The sequence below is a fragment of the Chelonoidis abingdonii genome, chromosome 1 (assembly GCF_003597395.2).
Source record: "Chelonoidis abingdonii isolate Lonesome George chromosome 1, CheloAbing_2.0, whole genome shotgun sequence".
NCBI lineage: Eukaryota > Metazoa > Chordata > Testudines > Testudinidae > Chelonoidis > Chelonoidis abingdonii.
Window position 1 is genome coordinate 319,985,847 of NC_133769.1, and position 23,611 is coordinate 320,009,457.

The 23,611-nt window shown below is 41.5% G+C and overlaps 1 protein-coding gene across 1 annotated transcript in view; it reads left to right on the top strand.

Annotated features, from left to right (window-relative positions):
- Positions 1-23,611, top strand: part of TRPC4 (transient receptor potential cation channel subfamily C member 4) — a 141,599-nt gene that overhangs the window by 86,755 nt on the left and 31,233 nt on the right. The window contains exon 5 of the mRNA XM_032778548.2: positions 19,747-19,886. Coding sequence (XP_032634439.2) covers positions 19,747-19,886 — 140 coding nt within the window. The remainder of the gene's footprint in view (positions 1-19,746; positions 19,887-23,611) is intronic.

Consider the following 23,611-nt stretch of genomic DNA (forward strand, 5'->3'; position numbering starts at 1 on the left):
GGTGTGAACTGCAGTATGTGCTGGCATGCTACTCTGTAACTCCCCCATGTGGAAACTGTGGGTGCAGCCTAGATACCTTTTAGTTTGCACCTGCAGCATCCACGTGGGATAGTTACTGTGCAGCATGATAGTGTGCGCTGAAATGCACATCCACAAGGTTCAAACTGTGGACCCATGTAGACAAGTCCTCAGAATACAGCTAGATAGTGCCTGACCTCTCATGGAGGGGAATGAGAAAGGACTTGTAACAGGTTGGGACTCACCAGCTGGCGCCTCCTGCTGGTGACTCTGGGAATTAGCTCTGTCCAGTGGAGCACCCCGTCCTGGTGGTGTCTCATCTGTCATTCTGGCCTCCATTGCTGTCTCTGGACCCACATTGCTCCCTGCTCGGCAGCATCCTCTTCAAGGCCACTGCCCTCCGGCAGTGTCCCTTAGTCCATCTGGACCCCCTCTGGGGGTCAGTGATCAGCAGTTCTACACTCCAGCCACTGTGTCCAACCACCCTCTGAGTCCAATCCCTCTTGTCAGGGATCTGGCATAGTCTAATGGCCACTCCCTACAGCCAATGGCTGGGTGTACTGCAAGGAGTGAAGCGGGGGACCCAGGCTTGCCCTCCTCTCTGGGTCCTGGCCCAGGGACCCTCTGGTAGCAGCCTCACTGTCCTCCTTCTCTCCCCTCATCTGTCTGCTTTCTTGGGCCACTTTCCCTACAGCCCCTTGCACCCACTAGGCCCTTCCTTTCAGGGCCTGCAGCCTGGCAGGTTACAGGCTCAAGCTTCCTAGCCAGGCCAGCACTGCACTGTCCACGGTGCTAGTCTTTTCCCTTGGAGACTGACCTTCCCCTGTCAAAGGCCTGGGACAAACTGAGCACTCCTGCGCTGAGCAGCCTTTATATATGGGTGAGCCTGGCCCTGATTGGTTCCCTCCAATTTGGGCCCTGATTGGCTCCCCATAAGCCCTTTTCTGATTGGCTCCCGGGCTGCGCAGGCTCCCTGGCCTGCCACAGCCTATCCTCCCAGGGAGTGGGGCAGTCCGCCCCACTGCAGGACTATTCCTTCTTTCTCCTACACTCCCCAGCAGCAGCGGTGCATGTCCGAAGGAAACGTGCAACATGCACAGACGCCTGCATGCTGATATGCTCTGAGAGGGATTGTGCTTTGTGAGATATGTTGCCTTCTGCAGTTTGCCCTGGGGATGGGGTAACACAGCTTCCCTCCATCCCCAGCACTGGGCTACACCTCAGTGCCACAGCTGAGCTCTGAGATTTATTGTCCTTTGTTTGATAAATCTTTTTTTTAATCTAAAAAAGAAGCCAAAATATAGCTATTGTTTTTGCCAAGAAATTAATCAGTCTGTCAGGCTGGTTAGAGTTACAAATCGTACTGACGAGCCAAGCTAATGTCAGGATTTGGGATTCTTTTTTTAAAAAATCTTTTCTAATTAGTTATTAAAGTTTTTGTATTAACATGAAACAAACAAACACAACCCAGTGGACCAAGTAGCGATCCTGTTGCGCTGTGCTCTGGCACATTCCTTCCCTTCAGATAGAGACTCCTATCTTGAGCAGGGAGCCTTCCTCAGCTACTCTGCAGCTGCTCAACTCCGGCCTAGCAACGCCAGTCTGCAGTTTTCCAATATCACAATGCCAGGAGGGCACAGTGCCCCCTCTCCCCAATGTCCCTGGATTGAGGGATAATCATCATCATCATCATTAATACTTAGCTGTTATATAGCTCTAAAATGCTTTAAAATGGATAGTATCATTATCCCAGTTTGACATATGGGTAGGTAAATTATGCATTTCTGCATACTGGATGCAGATACATTTTGAAGCATATACTGAACTTATGTAGCTCTAGGGTAAAAGTCCTATTTTAAAATTGGCAATGTAACCAACTAATCTCCTTTCCCAAAGCAAAGGTTATCCTGGAGCAGCTACAACATATCTCAAGGCTATTCACTTTTTTAAACAATAGACTCATGTTTCTTTCTCCTTGTTAGGGCAGTTCTGAATGTAATTTACATTTTAATGTTACCTCTCTTACTGTGAGTACAGACAAATGGGAGCTATACATATTCCTGACTTATCCTCAGTATGAATCTCATAATATATATGGCTCCATCATTTAATACTTAAGAAGCGTTAAAATTGTCCATAATTATCTAAACTCTCTAAAGGTCAAACATTAATTACCATTTTCCTGCTAGTATGTAAGAGGCAATGTGTATAATTAACACATTTTAAGAGTCCTTAGAATAGGAAACTCAGTGGAAGAACCTGTATCAGGCTACTTAATCAAAGAGACAGTCAATTTTATAAGAAAAAAAGATCATTTAAGAAAGTTTTTTCATTTTTTTTTTTTTGGTTTTGTTTTACACAATTTACATGATTGCACACGTCATATTACAATACCTGGTGATTATCTCTGCAGTAATAAACGTCAATATAATTAGGACTAAGGGAATAAAACTAAAAAAGAACAACATTTAGGCTTAATGTCTGGATAAACTTCCTGACAGTGAGATCTATTCATTTGTGGAACAGCCTCCCAATTGAAGTGGTGGAATTCCTATCTAAACAAGACTAAATGTACAATAGGGAGAAATCCTTCACTGCCAGGGAAACTGTATTATTTTTAAGGCTACGTTTTAGTCAAGGGCATTTTTAGTAAAAGTCATGGACAGGTCATGGGTAGGAAATAGAAATTCACAGCCCATGACCTGTCCATGACTTGTACCATATACCTGACTAAATCTTGGGAGTACTGCAGGTGCTTGGGGGCGGAGGGTGCAGGCACTGAGGGGGCAGCCTGGTGGGCAGCATGGGTGCTCAGGGAGGGAGTCTGGGGGCACCGCAGGTGCTTTGCTGGGAGCAGCCCAGGACCCCCTCTGGTGTTGGGGTTGGCAGAGCTGGCAGTCTCCCTATCCAACTTCTCAGAAGTGGTGACATATACCTCCCTAAGCTCCTAGCTCCACGGGTTCCCACTGGCCGGGAACCATGGGAGCTAGGAGCTGAAGGAAGGACATTTTGCCACTTCCGGGGAGCCATCCTCAGGTAAGTGCCGGCCAGAGCCCTCATCCTCTCCCACACCCGAACCCCCAGCCCTGAACCCCCCACTGAAACTCCTGCTGCTCCTGGGGGTGGGAGGTGGTCCGAGACTGCCACAGCAGCAGCCGGTGTGACTGGCCCAGTCACGGAGATCACGGAAAGTCACAGAATCCATGACTTCCATGACCTCCATGACAGACTCACAGCCTTAATTATTATTAGTTATTAATTTGGCATCCTGGAGTTTGCTAGTTGTTTTCACAGGAAAAATAAAAAGACATCATCCCTGCCCTGAAGACCTTACCCACCATTGAGGCAATGAGCAAGAGTAAGTTGGAATGAGCAAGAGCAATAAACAATAGAAGTGAGGGAGTGAGACAAACCAATCTTTTTCATTACTAGATTTGTAGATTCCAAGGCCAGAAGGGACCACTGTGATCATCTAGTCTGACCTCCTGTATAATACAGGGCAGAGAACTTTCCCAAAAAATTATCCGTGCCATCACTAGATTCTGTGTGATTGCCCTAGTGCCCTTCTGCACGATGCCAGCAATGTAAAGGGGGTGAAACCAGGCAGAAACAGCTCTCTCCCGAAATGTCTCTGGTGTAAGGGGCTTCCCTAACCAACATAAAGCTGCCAAACCAGCACTACAGGAACCCAAATCACAGCCCCTGATGTAGAGGACAAGTCAGAGGAGAGATGATAACATGAGTGGATCACTGCTGCAGTCATTATTCTCAGCTGACAGACAACTCATACGGGGCCATTGCAGTCAATGTTTTGAGTTTCAAGCAGCCCTGAGGCTGCTCTAATTTATGTCAGACCTCCAGATAACTCAAGAATAGGCTTAAGCCATCTTTGTCTTTTCCCCTCCGGTCTTGCCCTTAGCACAGGAATGGAGGAATAGACAATCAGGACATTCACTTCTATGAATTCTATAGTCAATAGCCATGTTTTAATAAACTCATTGGTGTTTTTCTCAGTCTGTTTTGTGGGGATGTAGCAAATGGCAATGGGCTCTTGATATCATAGTAGTATTAGGTTGGCATGCATATACTGTTCTTCGGGTGGCTGTCTTTTTTCTGGACCATTCTGCAAGTGACTTAGAGGACATAACAACAAGAAAGAAAGTTTCTCTGAACAAAAAAAAAAAAAAAGTAAAGAAGAAGAAGAATCACTGCATTAATAGGCTCACTTACTGTTGTTGTGCTAGATTGCTGGGGGAAAGAGTGAACTAAAGTGTCAGAAAAAGAAAGAGAGAAAATATTTTCCTCAAAGAAGATGAGGAACGTCTATGAGAGGAAAATTCTGAGAAGAATAATTTGGGTTCTTATAACTTCATTATTAGTGGTAGTATTCAGATTGTAGAATTTTCCAGGTTGGGTCCATCTCACATTCTTGAAAGGGCATGGAAAATTCCTATTTTTCTGTTGTTAATTTTCATGTTTCCATAACACTTTTAATAATTCAGTGTGGGTTTGTTTGGATAAATTGAGTGTGTATTTCTATGGTCTTCTCTAGAATATTCAGCTTAATAAGGCTCTGGATTGTATTGAATGTAAAAAGAACAGGGATTTAGTGGCTTTTTTTTAACAATGTGTTTCCATGCCTTGTTCTTTCTGTCAGATTGTTTGATACAGGTTATTAGAGAGTGAGAACCTGTAGGGAAGGAGGAGGCTTGTAAATTGTGCAAAATATACAACTTCATGGCTGAAGAAATTCTAGGTGGGATGCATATGATAGTATAGTCTTGTTGAGAGCAAAGTGTATCTGAATCAAGAGGTGGTGCTAGCCCACCAGGGGCCCCTAAGCCAGAGTATCTTTGGGCCCCCTCTTACTGACCCTTTAAAAATAATAATTGCATTATTTCTGCAAATCAAAAAATATGCCAACACAATATATAATAATACAAATCTTAAGTCCTTGTTAAATAAGATGAATGGTATTTTGGGAGTAATACTAAACTGAGGCACCCTTGAGCTGTTTGGGGCAATTGCTTAGTCTGCTTATATCTAGTGACGCTACAACTGGATATGCAAAAGTTCAGTGGGAACTGTTTCAAGATGTGACATTAACAGGTCAGGAAAGAAGCATAAAATATTGTTCAGTGGGTACTGGAAGTGGGGTTGTTAGAGAGAGCAGAGATAAAGGGTAATGTGGCCACCCAGATGAAATAACACACACCCAGATGGAGACAAAGGAAGCCTAGTGGAGGAAAATAAACACTTGCATTGTGGAACAGATCTCTATCCAAGAAGATTCAATGAATACATATTGTATCTGTGAGCTAAGAGAGTAAGTTAAGCTTAAATTATGTGACCTTCTGAACCACTGTAACCCAGCGCTCAAAAATGAGAGGGAATGAAATCCTGTTTTTTCAAATAATGTTATTTGTTTCCTTTATTCTGCATGTTAAGGTTGCCCAAACACTTTCCATTATAAGACCCTGCTTTCAGTTGCTTATAAGTTTGCCCAACTGTAACTGTTTGGGCTACAATTTTCTTTGCAGGATGTGAGCTAAAATGGTCGAGCCATTTCCAAGAATGAGGATAGAAAAAAAATGGTTTTGCCCATGTTAAAAACTTTGGCGTTTTATGTCCCTCCATATTCTGTAGTAGAAAATGAATGATGCTAACTGAATGAGCAGGTATTCAATATTTTTTATCTCTTTATTGTTCAGTGCTTGACCCTAGGCCTTTTTTACTGCACACCATTTAAGCCCTGCTCTGAAGGAAGAATTAATAATTTCCTCATGGGCTTTTCTATGATGTGCATAACTATAGCATCTGGTATATAATGTAATCTATGAGTAGAAAGCTCAGAAAATAAAGGTTGTTCCTTTAATTAACAATGACCTTCTGAGCCTTGAGTTTTACAGAGCCTTTTATCAGTTATGACTGACTTCCATCCCAATGGCAATGGCTTAGAATTACAAACACTCTATTTTTATAAGATAATATAAAAGGTTATAGCATCCAGGCGAGCATTTATCCCAATCTGCTGTTTTACTGTAGCCAAAACACTTTATTGATGGAGTCAGTATTTGCCAAGAGAGTACATAATACCTGGAGCTTGGTCATATTTTTAAGCAAGCAAGCGCCACCGTTGGTGTTATTCCAAAACTGAAATCCTTTTATCTGTTAAAGTAACAAAATGTGCAGTTTAGAGGACTATTCAAATAATTTGTTCTAGTACATATAAAACTACTACTGAAAAGGTTTATATAGTTCATAATGGTGACTCATTCTGTCAATACTTTAGAACTATAGATTCATGCAAAAAAGATTTTGAAAAAATATAGGACAATTTAAAATTCAAATATGACTATGTATTCAGTTTAACAGTGAGATTAAGTACCTACTGATTTTCAGAAGTGCCACAGTGACTCACACAAGTTTCATTGAAAATCGACAGAGTTTGTGCTCCTAAATCAATTGGGCCCCACTCCTCAAAGGTATTTAGGCACCTAACTCCCATTGATCCTTTGAGTATCTGAGCCTTAGGCTCTTTTGAAAATCTCACTCTTAATTGATAAATATTCTAGATGAATATCTCCATTAAATTGCTGTACCAGCACTGAAGCACAGCAATTACTAATTAAAGTAACAAGAAGTGTACAAATTAATTAGTATAGGATTGTAGCAATGAACTGTTGGACTAGATGTTAACATGTATAAAATTAAGGATCTCTTAGGTAATATAGATATACGCCCAGGTGTACCCTTTTTATCCCCTGTAGAATCTTGTGAAAGCAAGAAAATAATTTGTATGTTAAATAAACATAACAGTCGGCATATTAAAGCCACAAGCAATGCCAATGAAACCTTAAAAGATTATAAAACAAATTCCGCAAGATTTACACCTCACATTGAGTTCAGGACACATTTTAATATACAGAATCCTGTGCAGAATATATCTGAGAGCATGGAAGCATATTCCAATATCCTGTTTCTTGAGTATGAGTCAACAGCAGCACTGTGCAAAAATATTGACTTTGCTTCACTATATTTTTTGCAGTAATTCCAGTATTTCTCCATTTGTGACACTGAAGACGTTGTATGTAAAAAATATTTTCCAATTCTGCCTTCATAAAATTAAGAGTCTTCATTAACTTGTTCCTGCCACAAATTAACCATTTCCAAAGAAAAAAACAGGATTTTTAAAATTAAAATTTAGCCTGCATCTGAATTTCTGAAGTCAAATCAAAACAATTTCTACTATTTTTTGCTGTTTTTCCCTCCTAGAGTGAGACTTTTGAATACAACACAATTCAGTCAATATAATGGGGAAATATGTTTTCATGTCTGTTTCAGTTCCACTTGGATACAATTAAATAGATAGATGGATTGACAGGTGATTTAAATAGTAGCTAGATGTTGTCATGAATTTTAGTTATAGTCAGCAACCAGTTAATTCACAGCTTGATCCTGTGAGGTGCTGAGGACCCTAACTGCCATTGAAGCCAGTGGGAATCAAGGGTGCGCAGTACTTTGCAGGATTCAGCCCTCATTGCCTTTTGCCTGTAGTAGGACCATAATCTCCCAGAGTCTAATTAGGTACCTAAATATAAATGAAGAGTCTGAATTTTAAGGAAGGTTTGGAAATGTTGGCAAATAACCATTCATTCACCCTGGCATAAGCGTACAGGAAGAACTTACTTACACAGCTCATTACCAACAAGAGACTGGCACAGCTAGCTCCTGCAGATGTCTTCTCCTCCCTGGGTTGTAAACTACTCAACCACTTAAAATGAGATTTAGACAGAAAATCAAAAGAAAGCAGCTGACGATGTCAAAGAATGAAAAGGAATAAAGCAATTACTGTCTGTTCAATAGGTCTATTCAATTAGAGTCCTCAGGGTAGTTTAATAAAAGACTCTGTAGCCTCCATGGCCCAAGTTGTTTTCTTTATTAACCTGAAGAAACTTACTCAGACACTGTTTTTGTGTGTTTGTTTTGTTATTACTGGTGTCTCATATATCCTGCAGATTCTAAATAAGTTAATAACCACCAAATGCACTGCACACTGAGGGCTTGTGCAAGAGGCTGACCAAAAAATACTTTCAAAAACATCTAGGGCCACTTTTTAAAAGTTCTCTAGGTATCTGAAAATACAGTGAGATTCTCAAAAATGCCAAGCCACCTTAATTAGAATTAGAAAGCTATCTGTATATTCAGGCATCTAAATACTTTTAAAAATCTGGCCCCTAGTGACTTAGGGGTCTGTGTCAAAATAAGCATAAAAATTGATGTCTTTTTTATACCCAAGACCACGAAAACTACATTTAACCCATAGAGGCACCTCCTAGTTCACAGGATCCCAAGATGGGTAAACCTGAAAAGGTTTCGCAGTTCATTTCAGACAAACCCAAAGGTTCCTAGAATGTTTAGCCATACCAGATTGAGCTGAAATTTCACAAGATATTCAGTGTTACTACTTCTGGTCCGTCAGGTCAGAAATACTGTGAAACCATCATCTCAGGTATTATTTCTTTGCCAGAGCCTTGAACTACAATGACATGACAAAATGAGAGGAAAAAAATGGAACATAAAGCAAAATAGATGTACTAAGTTACATCTCATTACAGCTAACACGATAGTTATCAACAAAAATGCATATGTATTTGCTAGTAAGATTTTGGCAAAAGACTTTCAATGTATTTTTAATGTAACTACTATATATATACACGGTTTTGGAAAGAGACAGCGTACAGAAAATGGCAGGATTCTTATTTTATTTATTTAATTCTTTAAGAGACAATCCCCTTGTAAAGGGCACAAGTGGGCCCCTCTATCTTCTGCCACTTCTGCACCCACAAATCAGCCAGAGACCTCAGTTTTGGTGCAGTCACCCATGCTCTTTATTCACAGTACAAGTTCCCACCATTTGTAGCTACAGACAGTGTCAGGCTCACAGCCTCAGGGATTGCTAGCTTCTGCAGCCAGCAGGGGAGAGCAGCCTCTAACTCCCTAGCTCCTGCCTTTCCTCTCCCCCGGCTTCCTTCCTGCCATCCTCTATGTAGCCCCTGGATAACAAGGCCAGCAGCAGTCCCCTATTTGTCAGTTAGGCCTGGGCTTACTCAGTCAGCTCCAACTCCCCTTTCCTGATTGGAGCTGGTGTAACAGAGGTCTGGCTCAGAGTTTCCTAGCCAGCACTCTGTCACACATCTCCCCCCTTTTGAACCACCAGGTTCATCCTTCCTCAGCCTCTCCGCCCCTGTCTGGTGGAGTTTATCCGGGGAAGCCTCTCCCCCTCTTTTGGTCAATCACCGGTGTTCTCTCCAGGAGGTTCCTTCATCCCCCACCCGCAAAAAAGTACATCGGTCTGCCGCCACCCACAGGTCCTCACACCAGTCGCACCCCGGCAGGCGTCTCCTTTATCCTCTTTTCTTCCGGTAGGGAATTGAGGCCAATCCTGACCTCCTGCTGGACGACTTGGGCCTTGGATTCCCCCAAGTCACCAAGCAGGATCCCCATTTTTCTCCTGGGAGCTGTGTTGTGGGGAGCTCCAGATGCCCCTTTTCTCCCTCTAAGGGGCTTGGGCTGGCCTTCTCCCCTCCACCTCCTTCCTTCTGTCTACCCTATCCGGGCTCTGACGTCTAGGGTTCTCATGTTCATTACCCCAAGGGCCTGGCTCCTCTTCCTCCTCAAGGCTTTTCAGTCCAGGGATCCCCATCCTTTTATTCTGGGAACCTTTTCTTCTCCCTCCATGGGGAGGGCCCCAGGCTGTACCTAACACAATGGGGTATGGTAAACCCTCTACTACCCCAACCAGCTTCCATTTAAAGCTGACCCTCACTTTTAGGGGCACCTGGGACACCGAGCAGTATCTTCTGTCCCCATGGATGCACTCCAAGGCCATCCTTGCATCTGGAATTATGCAGTGCGGTTTTATCAGCCTCCTCTGGATGAGCAAGCAGGCCGAAGCCGTATCCACCAGGCCCCTCTGGAGTTTCTTCCTCACCCTCACTGGGACGGTGGACAGCCTCTTCCCTCTTTCCTGCCCTCCAGCATTAGTTCAGCTGCAAAATATGGCCCGCCCACATTCCATATCTGAGAAGTCCCCCTTTTTATGCCCTGACTGTCCACACTGCCAACACACAATCACACCGGATCTACTGGGAGCTCTTTGGAGTTCCTCCTTCCTCTTGGGGCCTTTCCCAGGAAGAGGGGGGTTCCCTCACCTTCTTCCACAACTCTCTATCTTTATAGGGTTGACCCTCTCTTCGGGACATATTTGCCTCCACGCACTCCTTGGTCAGCTTGACTGCTGCATCGACTGTACATGGCTGATGTCATCTGACCCAGATTCGAATATTCTTGGAGAGGACCTGTAGCAATTGCTCTAGGACGAGGACGTCCATTAGCTCCCCCACCGTTTGCATCTTGGGCCTAAGCCAGCAGGTGGCCCAGTCCATCAGTCTCTGGGTGAATGCCTGGGACCGCACAGCCCCCGTCCATCGGTACACATCGGTACACAGTCCCTTCCACTCCTCATAGACTCATAGACTTAAGGTCAGAAGAGACTATTATGATAATCTAGTCTGACCTACTGCACAATGCAGGCCACAGAATCTCACCCACCCACTCCTGTAACAAACCTCAAATCGTGGTTTAAAGACCTCAAGGTGCAGAGAATCCTCCAGCAAGTGACCCGTGCCCCATGCTGCAGAGGAAGGCGAAAAACCTCCAGGGCCTCTGCCAATCTGCCCTGGAGGAAAATTCCTTCCCGACCCCAAATATTGTGATCTGTTAAACCCTGAGCATGTGGGCAAGACTCACCAGCCAGCACCCAGGAAAGAATTCTCTGTAGTAACTCAGATCCCAACCCATCTAACATTCCATCACAGATCATTGGGTATTTACCTGCTAATAATCAAAGATCAATTAATTGCCAAAATTAGGCTATCCCATCATACCATCCCCTCCATAACTTATCAAGCTTAGTCTTGAAGCCAGATATGTCTTTCCCCCCACTATTCCCCTTGGAAGGCTGTTCCAGAACTTCACTCCTCTGATGGTTAGAAACCTTCGTCTAATTTCAAGTCTAAACTTCCTAGTGTCCAGTTTATATCCATTTGTTCTTGTGTCCACATTGGTACTAAGCTTAAATAATTCCTCTCCCTCCCTGATATTTATCCCTCTGATATATTTATAGAGAGCAATCATATCTCCCCTCAGCCTTCTTTTGGTTAGGCTAAACAAGCCAAGCTCTTTGAGTCTCCTTTCATAAGACAGGTTTTCCATTCCTCAGATCATCCTAGTAGTAGCCCTTCTCTGTACCTGTTCCAGTTTGAATTCATCCTTCTTAAACATGGGAGACCAGAACTGCACACAGTATTCCAGATGAGGTCTCACCAGTGCCTTGTATAACGGGTACTAACACCTCCTTATCTTTACTGGAAATACCTTGCCTGATGCATCCTAAACTGCATTAGCTTTTTTAACAGCCATATCACATTGGCAGCTCATAGTCATCCTGTGATCACCAATACTCCGAGGTCCTTCTCCTCCTCTGTTACTTCCAACTGATGTGTCCCAATTTATAACCAAATTCTTGTTATTAATCCCTAAATGCATGACCTTGCACTTTTCACTATTAAATTTCATCCTATTACTATTACTCCAGTTTACAAGGTCATCCAGATCTTCCTGTATGATATATCCCTGGTCCTTCTCTGTATTAGCAATACCTCCCAGCTTTGTGTCATCCACAAACTTTATTAGCACATTCCCACTTTTTGTGCCAAGGTCAGTAATAAAAAGATTAAATAAGATTGGTCCCAAAACTGATCCCTGAGGAACTCCACTAGTAACCTCCTTCCAGCCTGACAGTTCACCTTTCAGTATGACCCGTTGTAGTCTCCCCTTTAACCAGTTCCTTATCCACCTTTCAATTTTCATAGTGATCCCCATCTTTTCCAATTTAGCTAATAATTCCCCATGTGGAACTGTATCAAATGCCTTTACTGAAATCCCTCAGTTAAATTAGTCATCCACTGCAATCCTTTGTCTATAAAAAGCTCCTCTTTCAAACTGAAGGCAAATATTTGTTTAGATATTGGTCATGTCTACCTTACTGTAAAACCTCCATTTTCCATCCTCAGTGTTTAGCAGTCCCACTTCTTCTTTCTTTGTCTTAACTTATTTACATGGCTATAGAACATTTTTTTCCAAATTCCATACTTGCAAGGTCCAACTCTAACATGGCCTTTGGCCTTTCTCACTTTATCTACTTGTTTTGACCTCAATAAGGTAGAACTTGTTGCTGATCCCTCCCATCTTTCCAACACCCTTGTAGGCTTTCTGCTTTTCTTAATCACCTCTCTGAGATGCTTGCTCATCCATGTTGGTCTACAACTCCTGGCCTATGAATTTTCCCGATTTTCTTGGATGCAGGCTTCTGATAGTTTCTGCAACTTTGACTTGAAGTAAAATTCCAGGCTCCTCTGCCTTTTAGATCCACAAGTTCTTTCTTCAGTCCAATCCATTTCCTAACTAATTCCCTTATTCTTTAAAGTTAGCCCTTTTGAAATAAAAAAACCCTAGTCTCAGATCTATTTTTGTTTATCCTTCCATCTAGTTTGAACTGAATTAGCTCATGATCACTCGAACCAAGTTGTCCCCTACAACCATTTCTTCTATCAGGTCCTCACTACTCACCAAAACCAAATCTAAAATGGCATCCCCTCTTGTTGGTTCAGCAACTACTTGGTGAAGGAATCCATCAGCTACCACATCAGGAAAATCTGAGCCCTATTATTATTACTAGCACTTGTCCTCCAGTCTATATCTGGGAAGTTAAAGTCTCTTCCATGATCACACAATTCCCATTAGTTTACTTCATTAAAAACATTAAAGAGGTCTCTATCCATATCCAAATCGGATCCTGGCGGGTCTGTAGCACACCCCAAAGCACTATCTCGGGGAGGCTCTAGTAGCTTTCTTTCCCCATGTGATTTTTGCCCAGACAGACTCTGTCTTATCCATTCCATCCCTTCTTATTTCTTTACAGTTTACCTCATCATTGATATACAATCTACTCCACCACTTTGCCTTTATTTCTGTTTTCCTAAACAGCACATAGCCCTTCAATACCTGTACTACTCCAGTCATGACTACTACTTTCCACCATGTTTCTGTTATCCCTATAATATCCGGTTTCATTTCCTGCACCAGTAGCTCTAGTTCCTCCATTTTGTTACCTAGGCTCCTCGCATAGTGTACAAACATCTTAATTTTTGCTGTTTGGCTTCACTGACATTCTTTACCCGATTAGGCACAGACATTCTACCACAGTATCACCTATTAGACTGGTATCTACACTACCCTTCCTCCTTATGTCCATTCTCATCTCCCATGGCTGTATCCTTTCTTGCTTGTTTTTCTTCCCTCTCAATGTTAAAATCTGGCAGTGGAGATTACCTGGACATCTCCCAACCATCTCCCCCAATTCCTAGTTTAAAGCTCTCTTAATCAGTTGTGCCAGCCTCCATCCTAGAAGTCTATTTCCCCTTACTCAGGTGAAGTCCATCCCGAGAGAACAGTCCTCTGTCCATGAATGCTTCCCAGTGGCCATACATCCCAAAGCCCTCCTTATAGCACCACTTGCCTGAGCCATCTGTTGATCACCATAATCTTGTCACACCTTTGTTGCCCTTCTCTCTAGGAACAGGCAGAATCCCACTGAAGATCACCTGAGCCTCGATTTCCTTAAGTGTCTTCCCAGCCTGGCATAGTCTCCCTTGATACGTTCCAGCGAGAATCTAGCCTGTATCATTTGTTCCCACATGAAGGACAATCAGTGGATTCTTTCCTGCTCCCATTAGGATCCTTTCAGCCTCAGGTCCACATCTTTACCTCGCTATACATTAACGATCACATTATTGCCAAATTAGCTGCATATCCCTCATACTATCCCCTCCGTAAACTTTCAAGCTTAGTCTTTTGAAGCCAGATTTGTCTTTTGCCTCACTACTCCCTTGGAAGGTGTTCCACAACTTCCTCCTCCGAGTGTTTAGAACTTTGTCTAATTTCAAGTCTAAACGTTCTAGTATCCAGTTATAATCATTTGTTCTTCTGTCACATTGATACTAGCTAATAATTTCCTCTCCTGCATAGTATTTATCCCTCTGATCTATTTTATAATAGTGTAGCTTTCCTTCTCCCTCAGACCACCTGCTGTGCCCCTTCTTCATTTTCCAACTCTGCAAACCTGTTCCTGAGCTCCATTTCTCCTTCACTAGCCCATCTTTTCCTCTGCCTGGTTCTCTTAGTCACATGCTTCCACCATCCACTTTCCTCACCCAGCAGTCTCCCCTCAGAATTCTTTGGTCCTACTTCCATCTGCAAGTCTGAGCTTTTCCCTTCAGCCTCCTCAAGTCTTTGCGCCATCATTCGCTCTAACGCCCTTCTAAACTCGACCCAAGTTTCCACCTACATCTCCAGTCCTCGGATCTTTTCTTCCATCAGCTCTATCAGGTGGCACTTCTTGCAGAAAAAACTATTTTCAGGTAACCCCTCCAGTATCATGTACATGCTGCAGCTTCCACATCCAGTCATCCTCATTGTGTCTTTCACTGCTGCCTCTGTATTGGTCATAGCCTTCCCACCTAAAACCTGTTAGTCCAGGAAACGCAAACCAAAGCAAACCATCACCACCTACAGCAAAACAAACCCCCAACGGGCACCAGAACACCGGCAGACCACCACCCACTACCTTCACTAGCCTGTCTATTCCTCTGCCTAGGTCTCTTCGTCTTCCCCACAAACTTCCCTTGCAAACTCCCCCTGTAAACTCTCCCTGTTTATAGCTCTGTTTGCTGGCTCCTGTGCCACTGCAGCTGCCTATGCCGCTGCCTGACTGGCTGGCTACCTTTATAGGACCCCTAAGCAGAGAAGCCCCACCCCCTAACCGGGGCTTAGCTTCTCTCCCAGCACACTGCCCCTACCAACCTCCACACATATAACTACAAAAATACAATACACAAAATATAAAAACCTTCTCCTCCAACAGAACTCCCACTGAAACTCCCCTGTTTACAGCTCCGTTTGCTGGCTCCTGTGCCACAGCTACATTTTATTGTTAACAATCTAGCTTGACCAGAGCTAGCGTGATTATTTCCCCTGGAGCTGGGAATCACACCTCCAGCTTGAAGTATAAAGATGGGAAAGTGAAGGCAAAAGGGGGCCTGCCTAGGTCCAAATGGTGATTTAGTGGCAGAGCAGGGATTAAAACACGATTATCGCTATCTTTGAGTACCATGCTCAATTCACTAGACTGTACTGCCCCTTTAATCCATCTCTTCTTGGCTTCGTATTCCATATGTGAAAAGGAGTTCATTGTGCTAGATGTAAAAATAGGCCTGTAAAAAGGAGGGCCTTTTGGGGGGCAGATCCAACCGCTATTGAAGATAGTAGATAGAGTCCCCTTCATTTAGCATTGGCTCTGGATCTTAATGAGCTTTTTTACCTATGAGTAACTTATCAAACTTAAGTTCGTCAGCTGAACTATTTTACAGCTTTGTAAAAAATGTTTTGTCATAAACCTACCTGAAGGTAGTAGTTGAACTTGGTGTGTCAGAGATTCACTGTTGCAGATCTTGTTAGTATCCTTGCATCTTACTTCCCATCATTTGAGGTTGTGCAAAGCGATATAGCAACAGAGTGGCTGGTCAATTGTGGGAAAGGTGAGAACCAGCATCTGAATGAGAGCCACAGATATTTTTTTTTAATCCAGAAGTACTTTTACTAGTTCAAAATATTATTTCTCTTCCTTCTTTTTCCATCAGTCCTGACTTTAATATTTACAATGAGGCATTAGCCATGACTTTGAGAATCCTGGAATATACTTGTAAACAACAGAAAGCAGTTTTCCAAATGTTTGGGTTGTGGAGACAGGATAACATTTTCATGGAGTCTCCACAGGTGCTTGAGAATCAGTTTTATTTTGTAATCATTCTGGATTTGCTTTATAGAAGAGGATTTAACCAAGATGTTTCTGATTATTTTTGTCGATGTATATATCATCACTTTGTAATTGATTAATTGTTTTAATGGGAAATGGGGGAAAATGTGTTGTTTAAAAGTAAAATTTATGGTGAATGATTTAGGAGATTCATTCATAATGGGATTAATCATAGTGACCAAATTTTTTTATAATCTGACAGGTGTTTGGGAGTTTACGTGAAAGGAGATTTTGCTCTCAACTCAAATCTTAGTGGATGGATATCTTCATCGCCCAAATCATTGCAACGTTTGATACCTTAATTAATTGGCACTCTCACCAGAGATGCCAAGGAATAAAACAAGCCAGAGACTGAAGTACCCTTTCCCCATTAGAGTCATATTGGTGAGGCAGTACAAGGAAACTTGTATTGCTGTTGCCTGTGTTGTTTGTGTTTGGTAGATAAAAACTGATACCAGTATTTTATTTTATTTTAAAAACAAGTATCAAAATAATCAAATGTCCTCTTCTTAAAATTAAGTTGAATCTAGTTTTTTAAACAGCTGTTTGATTTTTTTGTTTGTTTGTTTTTGTTAAAACAGTTGTTCAGTGGAAAAATGGCTTTCAAAGAAGATGAAAACTTTCTTAGGAAATGTTTGTTTCCTTTGAATATATTTTTTTTCAGTTTTTCAATGAAAAATGAAAACTAAACATATTTTGATTTTCTGGAAACTGAATTTTTTTAAGTGTTTATGTAAACGTTTTGGGGGGGGTTGGTGAAATTTTTCAGTTTCAGACAACAAAATCCCCAATTTTTCTAAACCTGAAATTTTTACAAAAATCTGAGTTTTCCCACCACAACAACAAAATAGTGGGTTTTTTGGGGGGGAAACTAACAGTTTTCAGTTTTTAAATTTCCTTTTTTTTTTTGTCAAAAACTTCTTAAAAAATTTTCTAGTATTGACCATCTCTGGTTTTATACATTATAATTCTCAAGTTGGATTCAAGACAAAGTCCCATTCACCAATTTTCTGCTATAGTGGTAAGCAGCCTAGCTTTGGGTGTCCACTATATCTGCTGTCTTCTGTTGAATTGCATACAGCTTGTAGTGTTCTTTTCCTGGCTTACAATCCACTTAGAAGTGGACAAATATTTCGCCTAATGTGTGTCCATCATTTCAGCATTTATTTGCAGTGCCCAACCTTTTTCAGCTTTTTATATTTATGCTCCAACATCAGATTATAAAGATGGCAGACAAGAGTTTAAAAGCCAAGCTCTTTATAGGCCCTCTTGAAAGCATTTCTGCCCTAAGAATGCTGTTGTGAGATCTGTATTTCACAATTAAAGAGACTATTTGTAATTTCATGATCATTTTCTGAAACCGAGGCAGTGCTTAGAATGATGGTTTCTGTAATATGGCTGCTTTCTGCCCATAAACTCATAAAACTGACAAAGAAATGCTAGCTATTTTTTTTTAAAATGAACAGTCTGCCATAGTTCTGTTGCAGTTTAGATAATGCCTTGAAAGCATTTGTCATTACGTTATTGTCTGCCAGAAAAACAGCCCCCAGTCTTTGCGAGGTTGCATCAACTCAGATCTTAGGCTGTTTGTAATGTCAAATTATTTCAGCAACGATTCTTCCATGACCACTTTATTTTAGTTCCCATAAACTTTTGTCTTACTAATCATCCCAGTGCCATTCTGCATTGCCCTCAAGCAGTATACTAAGTGAAATACTTAACTGAGAGGAATTGGAGAAGAATTTATTTAGGTTGATATACCCATGAATCTCTAAGGCCTCCTTGGGCTGGGGTCTTTCCATTTACACAATTGTCTGAATGCTTAAATCTGGTCAAATTTCTCAATGGCAAGCCAAATTCAGGGACTCTTGGTAAGGTTAGCACCTCTCCCACTCAGTCCTTTGAAGAGAGGATGACTGAGTGTGATGGTTCCCAGGGGTATCTTGGTTGTAAGGCATCTCACTATCAGCTGCCTTTAGCATGAGGAAGTCTTCTTTATTTAACAAAGAAATTTTATTTAACAAAGAATAGAGATTCAAGAAGAAGCAAGTAGAATTAATGGAACCAAATGGTTACATATAAAATAATACACATTCTAGAGCCTAGACTTATCTAACAAGATATTTTCAGGTCCTGTAGGGTTTAGCTCACCACAAAGTCTTTCTCCCAGTATTTTACAGTCTGTCTGGCTGTGACCTTTGGTACATAAGACATGCATGCTGGCAGCTTCTCTCCTAGGTGAAGAATATGAGTACAGCCCCATCCCCCTAGATATATTCCAACAATCCAATGCCTTTCCTCATAAACAGGAGGCCCTTTCAACTTCCCACTGGCTATTTTTTCCTCTAGGCTTCTTGTATGTTCTTCAAGAACCTGGCTCAGTGTGTAAAGAGCCTTCCATTGTGAAGCATACAATATGCAATTTACATATAACCAGACAGAGTGAGAAATGTCTGTTACCTCCTGTCGGAAAGGAATGTGCTTGTCACGTGCTGGTGACCTGCTTTACTCACTGACCTTAAGAACATAATTTCCAGCATAGATACAAAACTCTTTAAATATTATCCTTACATACATTTTGCAATGGTTATGAGGACTGGCTCTCAAGAGAGACTTCACTATAATGTAGATAATAGACTCTGGGGATCCCTGTAAACTCGTCTGCACCCCTTATGCTCTCTGCCAGTTGGCATGAAGAGATCCCTGGTCACATTGTGATCTCCCCCACTTCAAAGTGACTAACATTCAGCAGCACAGCTAGAATGGGTTGGTCATCTGTTTGAAAGGGATGCTCCTTCCCTTATATGAGTGGACAGCATCTCTGCACTATGATGTAACAAGAACAGGAGTACTTGTGGCACCTTAGAGACTAACACATTTATTTGAGCATAAGTTTATGCTCAAATAAATGTGTTAGTCTCTAAAGTGCCACAAGTACTCCTGTTTTTTTTGCAGATACAGACTAACCTGCTGCTACTTGGAAACCTATGATGTAACACTAACAGTGCAGTCTATGTACAGTGAGTTCTGCCATGTGACAACGTTATAACCTTTTGGAACGAGTAATTGTGATACGGGAAGAAAAATTAGTTTCTTACCACTACTATGTGTATCAGACCCTTTATCTTCTGATGTCAGGAAAAAATAACAAAACTATCTTTGGCACCAACAAAGGCAAAAGAGGCAATGCCTCCTTGGAGCTGAGTCTGATGTCTTCTCTGTGTAGCCACCTTCGGTGAAAATATTGATTATGACCAAAAGGCAATTCCTAATTATAGAGGTTATTGATACAAGGCTCATTAGGCCTCTGCCTAATGCTACTGAAAGAGATGACTAAGGAAAAGGTGATAAGCAACATATTGGTATTTCACCCAAGTGTAAATTGAGGATTTCACTCTCCATTGCTGTCAGGCTGGCACCTTTAACGAACATTTAAGTTAATGGTCAGTTTCTTCAGTTATGCAGTTTCCATTGGAACACACAGCTAAGGACAGAATATGGCAATAGTTGCTATGTTAGACTACTTTTTATATGCTCTTTAGAATGTAATGAAAAAGTAATGGAATGCAAAAGAAAATGAAGCTGTATGCTTACATGAATGGTATGTCAGTTCTCACTTGCTTAGTGAATGTATTTTGGAAACATGAATCAGAAAATGAAGTCTAAAATGACTGATCTGTATAAAATTCTTCTGAAAACCATGCTTAGAATGAATTCTTTTATATTTACAGGTTTCATATGGGGTGAAATTAAACAGATGTGGGATGGTGGACTACAGGATTACATTCATGACTGGTGGAACCTAATGGATTTCGTAATGAACTCCTTGTACTTGGCAACAATTTCTTTGAAAATTGTTGCATTTTCAAAGGTAATCATTCTATTGTTAGCTAATATTTATAAATAAATCTATTAAGTAACTAAGGTTATACTTTTTGACTTGCTTCTATATTTCAAAGTTTCTTGGATTGATAACTACTAGAATGACTCAATGAATCACTTTACTAACCTGTCAGTTTTGCTATCTGTAAAATGGTTTTAATCTTCTTTATCTATGCCACGGGATGTTGGATGGCTTAATTCATCATGATAAGTAAAGCATTTTGAGACGTTTGTATGTAAGGTACTTTAAAAATGCCAAGCATTATTATTATTAGGTGTGCATATTTGTGCAAAAATGTATTATATGTCATAATTTTTTCTACTGAAGCTTTATTACTAAGGTTGTCTAATAAATAATATGCAACCTTGAATCAGAATTGCATGAGAAATTCAAATCAAAGCTTAAAAAACATTAAATGCTTTTAGTCCAATTTAATCAATAAACTGAAATTTAATGTAAATTCTGGCTAAATAATAGAAGCATTGTTGTGTAAAATTTTTCTGTTTTGCTCCCCATTGTCCTATTTTTTGAATAAGAAATATGACATTATTAACATTTGAATTTTCTTCCAGAGAAATATCCATTTGTTTCAAAAGCATGAATAATTGAATGTTGCCTGTTTTCCATGTGAATTCACAATTTCATGGACATTCCTTGTAAAAATTAAATATTCTGGTTTCAAAATGGTCTTGAATGAAAGAAAAATAGATTCAAATTAAATTTAAAGAAAAATGTGTCAGCACCTTCACACGACTTTAATCACCTCTGAGTCATGATAACTTTCTAACTTATATTATTCATTATCATCATTAGATTTCAGTGATTTCAAGTTTATTTCCACCAACTATCCAATAACTACAGGGCAAGATTCTCTCCTGTGCCCAGATCCAGTAGGCTAAGAAGAAAGTGGGCTTCCATAAAGGAACCGATTACAGCTCCCTGTTCTCAAGTCACAGCTGTTCTGGCTGCAGCCGTGGCATAAGTTTAGAGCAGACCTCGGAGCTTGTCTAATTTATGTCAGTTGGCGATGGTTCATCAGTGTCCACATGCCCAGCTGATAACTGGCAGAGTGGAACAGAGCCCCTACACACTTGACCTGCCATCTTCCTCTTCTATCACATCAGGTGTTTCTAAACTTTTTGCCTGCATGTCCCCATTTTCAGACTTACTGTTTCCTGTGACCCCAGATCACAGCAAAGCAACATAGTAACTAAGGAATCCAAGAAGATTGCACATTAAATATATTTAATGCTCGCTAATATGACACATGGGCTTGCACGTTGCAACACAGCTCCTCAAAGTCCGGTGATGTGGTAGAAATTGCATATCTAATCTCCAATTTGACATCAGTGGTAGATAGATACTGAGACTTGACGAACACAAGTGTGCTGAATCCAGCTCCACACAGTTACGTGCTCGTGAATGTCACCATCAGTTTCAAGGTGTATGCTGAGAGTGCAAGATAACCATTCTTCACAGTGAACCAGAATCCTGGGAGAGAAAGTTGGGCATATGTTACTCACAAGAATTGATCAGAGGACATTTTGATGGGCTGTTCAATTTCAGCTGTTGGCAAATCCATGGTATCAGGCTTGCACTTAAAGTAGTTTCACACCCAATCACTCATTGTCATGTCCAAGTTGAGGGAAAAGGATGCAAACTGTTCCTCCATCTGGCTGAGCTGTTCAGCCATCACATGTGTGGGAGGCTCAATAATTTCACTGACTGCCAGGAAATTAGAAAGCTGTGGGAAGGATTCCTAATTTGTCTCTAATAGATAATTCTTCCAGAAAACAATTTTCTTCATTAATCCTATGAGTCAATCACTCAGCTGAAGAATGTGGGTTTTCTTTCCTTGCAGACCTGTAGGCATTTCATTCAGTTTCTTAAATATGTCTGTGACTTAGCCAGGAAGGCACTTCTTCCTTTGGTCACCTAGAAAATCAACGAATTCACTCTTTTTGGATTCCATTGTATAAGCACACAGCTCATCTCTCAGTTCAAAAAATCATCCCAGTACTTTTCCTCAGAGAGCTTCAGTGTGGAATAAAAACGTGTCATGAGCAGATCCCTTGTCTTCACACAGTTTTGCAAACAGATGCGTGCAAAGAGGCTGAGTCTTGATGTAGTTCACAATAGATGATACTGCAAAAATTCACCTAGCTCTGGACTCGGAGCTTTCTATTCCTGTTGTTCTCTGTGATTCATGTAGTGAGTCCACAGAGCAGACGGAGCAACTTTCTTTACCAAGGCATTCAGACCTGCTGGTGGCCTGCCATAGACAGAGTTCCTTCTGTGCAAAAGCCTGCAATGTGATCACCAAGGACATTTTTGTTTTGCTTGTAGCCATGTAGAACATCGAACGTTCCTTGTGCTGTCTTGTGTCCAGGAAGAGAGAGACAATAGAATGTCTTCAAGAATTGCACTCTCCCATGTATTTCACAAAAGTCAAGATATGTGCATTAGGACGCTCAATGCTGACATCAACTTGAAGAACAAAAGCATCTGTGTTTTTCAGACTCTCCATCAGTGTGTTTTCTTGATCTGCTGCTATCACCTCAATCCTTCAATTCACTGTGTTGTTGGAGAGTAGTATATCTTTGGGTTTGTTTACCTCAGTTTCCCCACACGTTATCTTCAACATTGATTTCATCTGGTAAAATCAAAATCTCTTGGCCTGCACCAGGCAGCAACTCACTTCAGATGATGCCTTTTGTGTGTGGTCAGAGATGGACAGGGCTCTTTTGAACTGCACTTGTTGACATGAAAGTTCTTCTTTCCAGCTCTGGAAAAATGACCTTGGTTTTCCTACATGTTCCCTATGAAGGGCTTACAAGGGTCATTTAAGTTTATTGGGCTTCAAGCTTGTGTGTATGTGACATAGCAGCCATTTTGTCCTTTCTTCATTCTTGACAAAAACATTGGTGAAGCCATATGCAAAGCCTCACCATATTTGCCTGCACATTTCTTGCATGCCTGTTTTTTGCACATACCTCCATTACTAGACTCACTGCTGGAGGATGAAGCAGATACCCTGCATAAAAATGAGTCCATTGTGCCTCATCTCACAAGTCAGAAAGAGGAATTCTTAGTTAAGCAGATGAGGCCAGGACTTAGGAAGGCCCTGTGTGCTGATACTACAGCAGCACAGAGACAGTGACTTACAATGATCCTTTATGCTTGAGTGCCATAAAGGTACTCAGGGTGGCATAAAAAGATATGGGCCCTGCCTTATGGAGTTCACAAGCCACTTCAGATTCCCTTTCAGAAAAAACTAGCACAGGTTCCTACCCACTCAAGCAGAGAAGATGCTCTGTTGAGAAGGTTGCTGCCCACAGAGAAGCATCTTCTGGATTCAAGTCTCTCAGCTGAATGCTTGCACAGCCTGATGGGGCAAATGGCATCTGCACAGCCACCTCCTCACAGCTCATGTGTCGAGACCTGCTGTACAAACACCACAACAGGAAGCTGCCATTTTACAAAATGCATTCACCATACATGCAAGGTCACGCCATGAGGCGGCTGCTATTTAGATGTACAAAATGGCAACCTCCCGGCGCAGGGTTTGAGGAGCAGGTCTGGACACGTTCAGGGACAGATGGCATCATCTCGTGGTTCAAATCTGGTCCTTTGGACCTGCGACCCCATCTACTAATGGCGCAAACGCATTTGGAATTGCAACCAACAGTTTGGGAACCTCTGCATCTCAACAG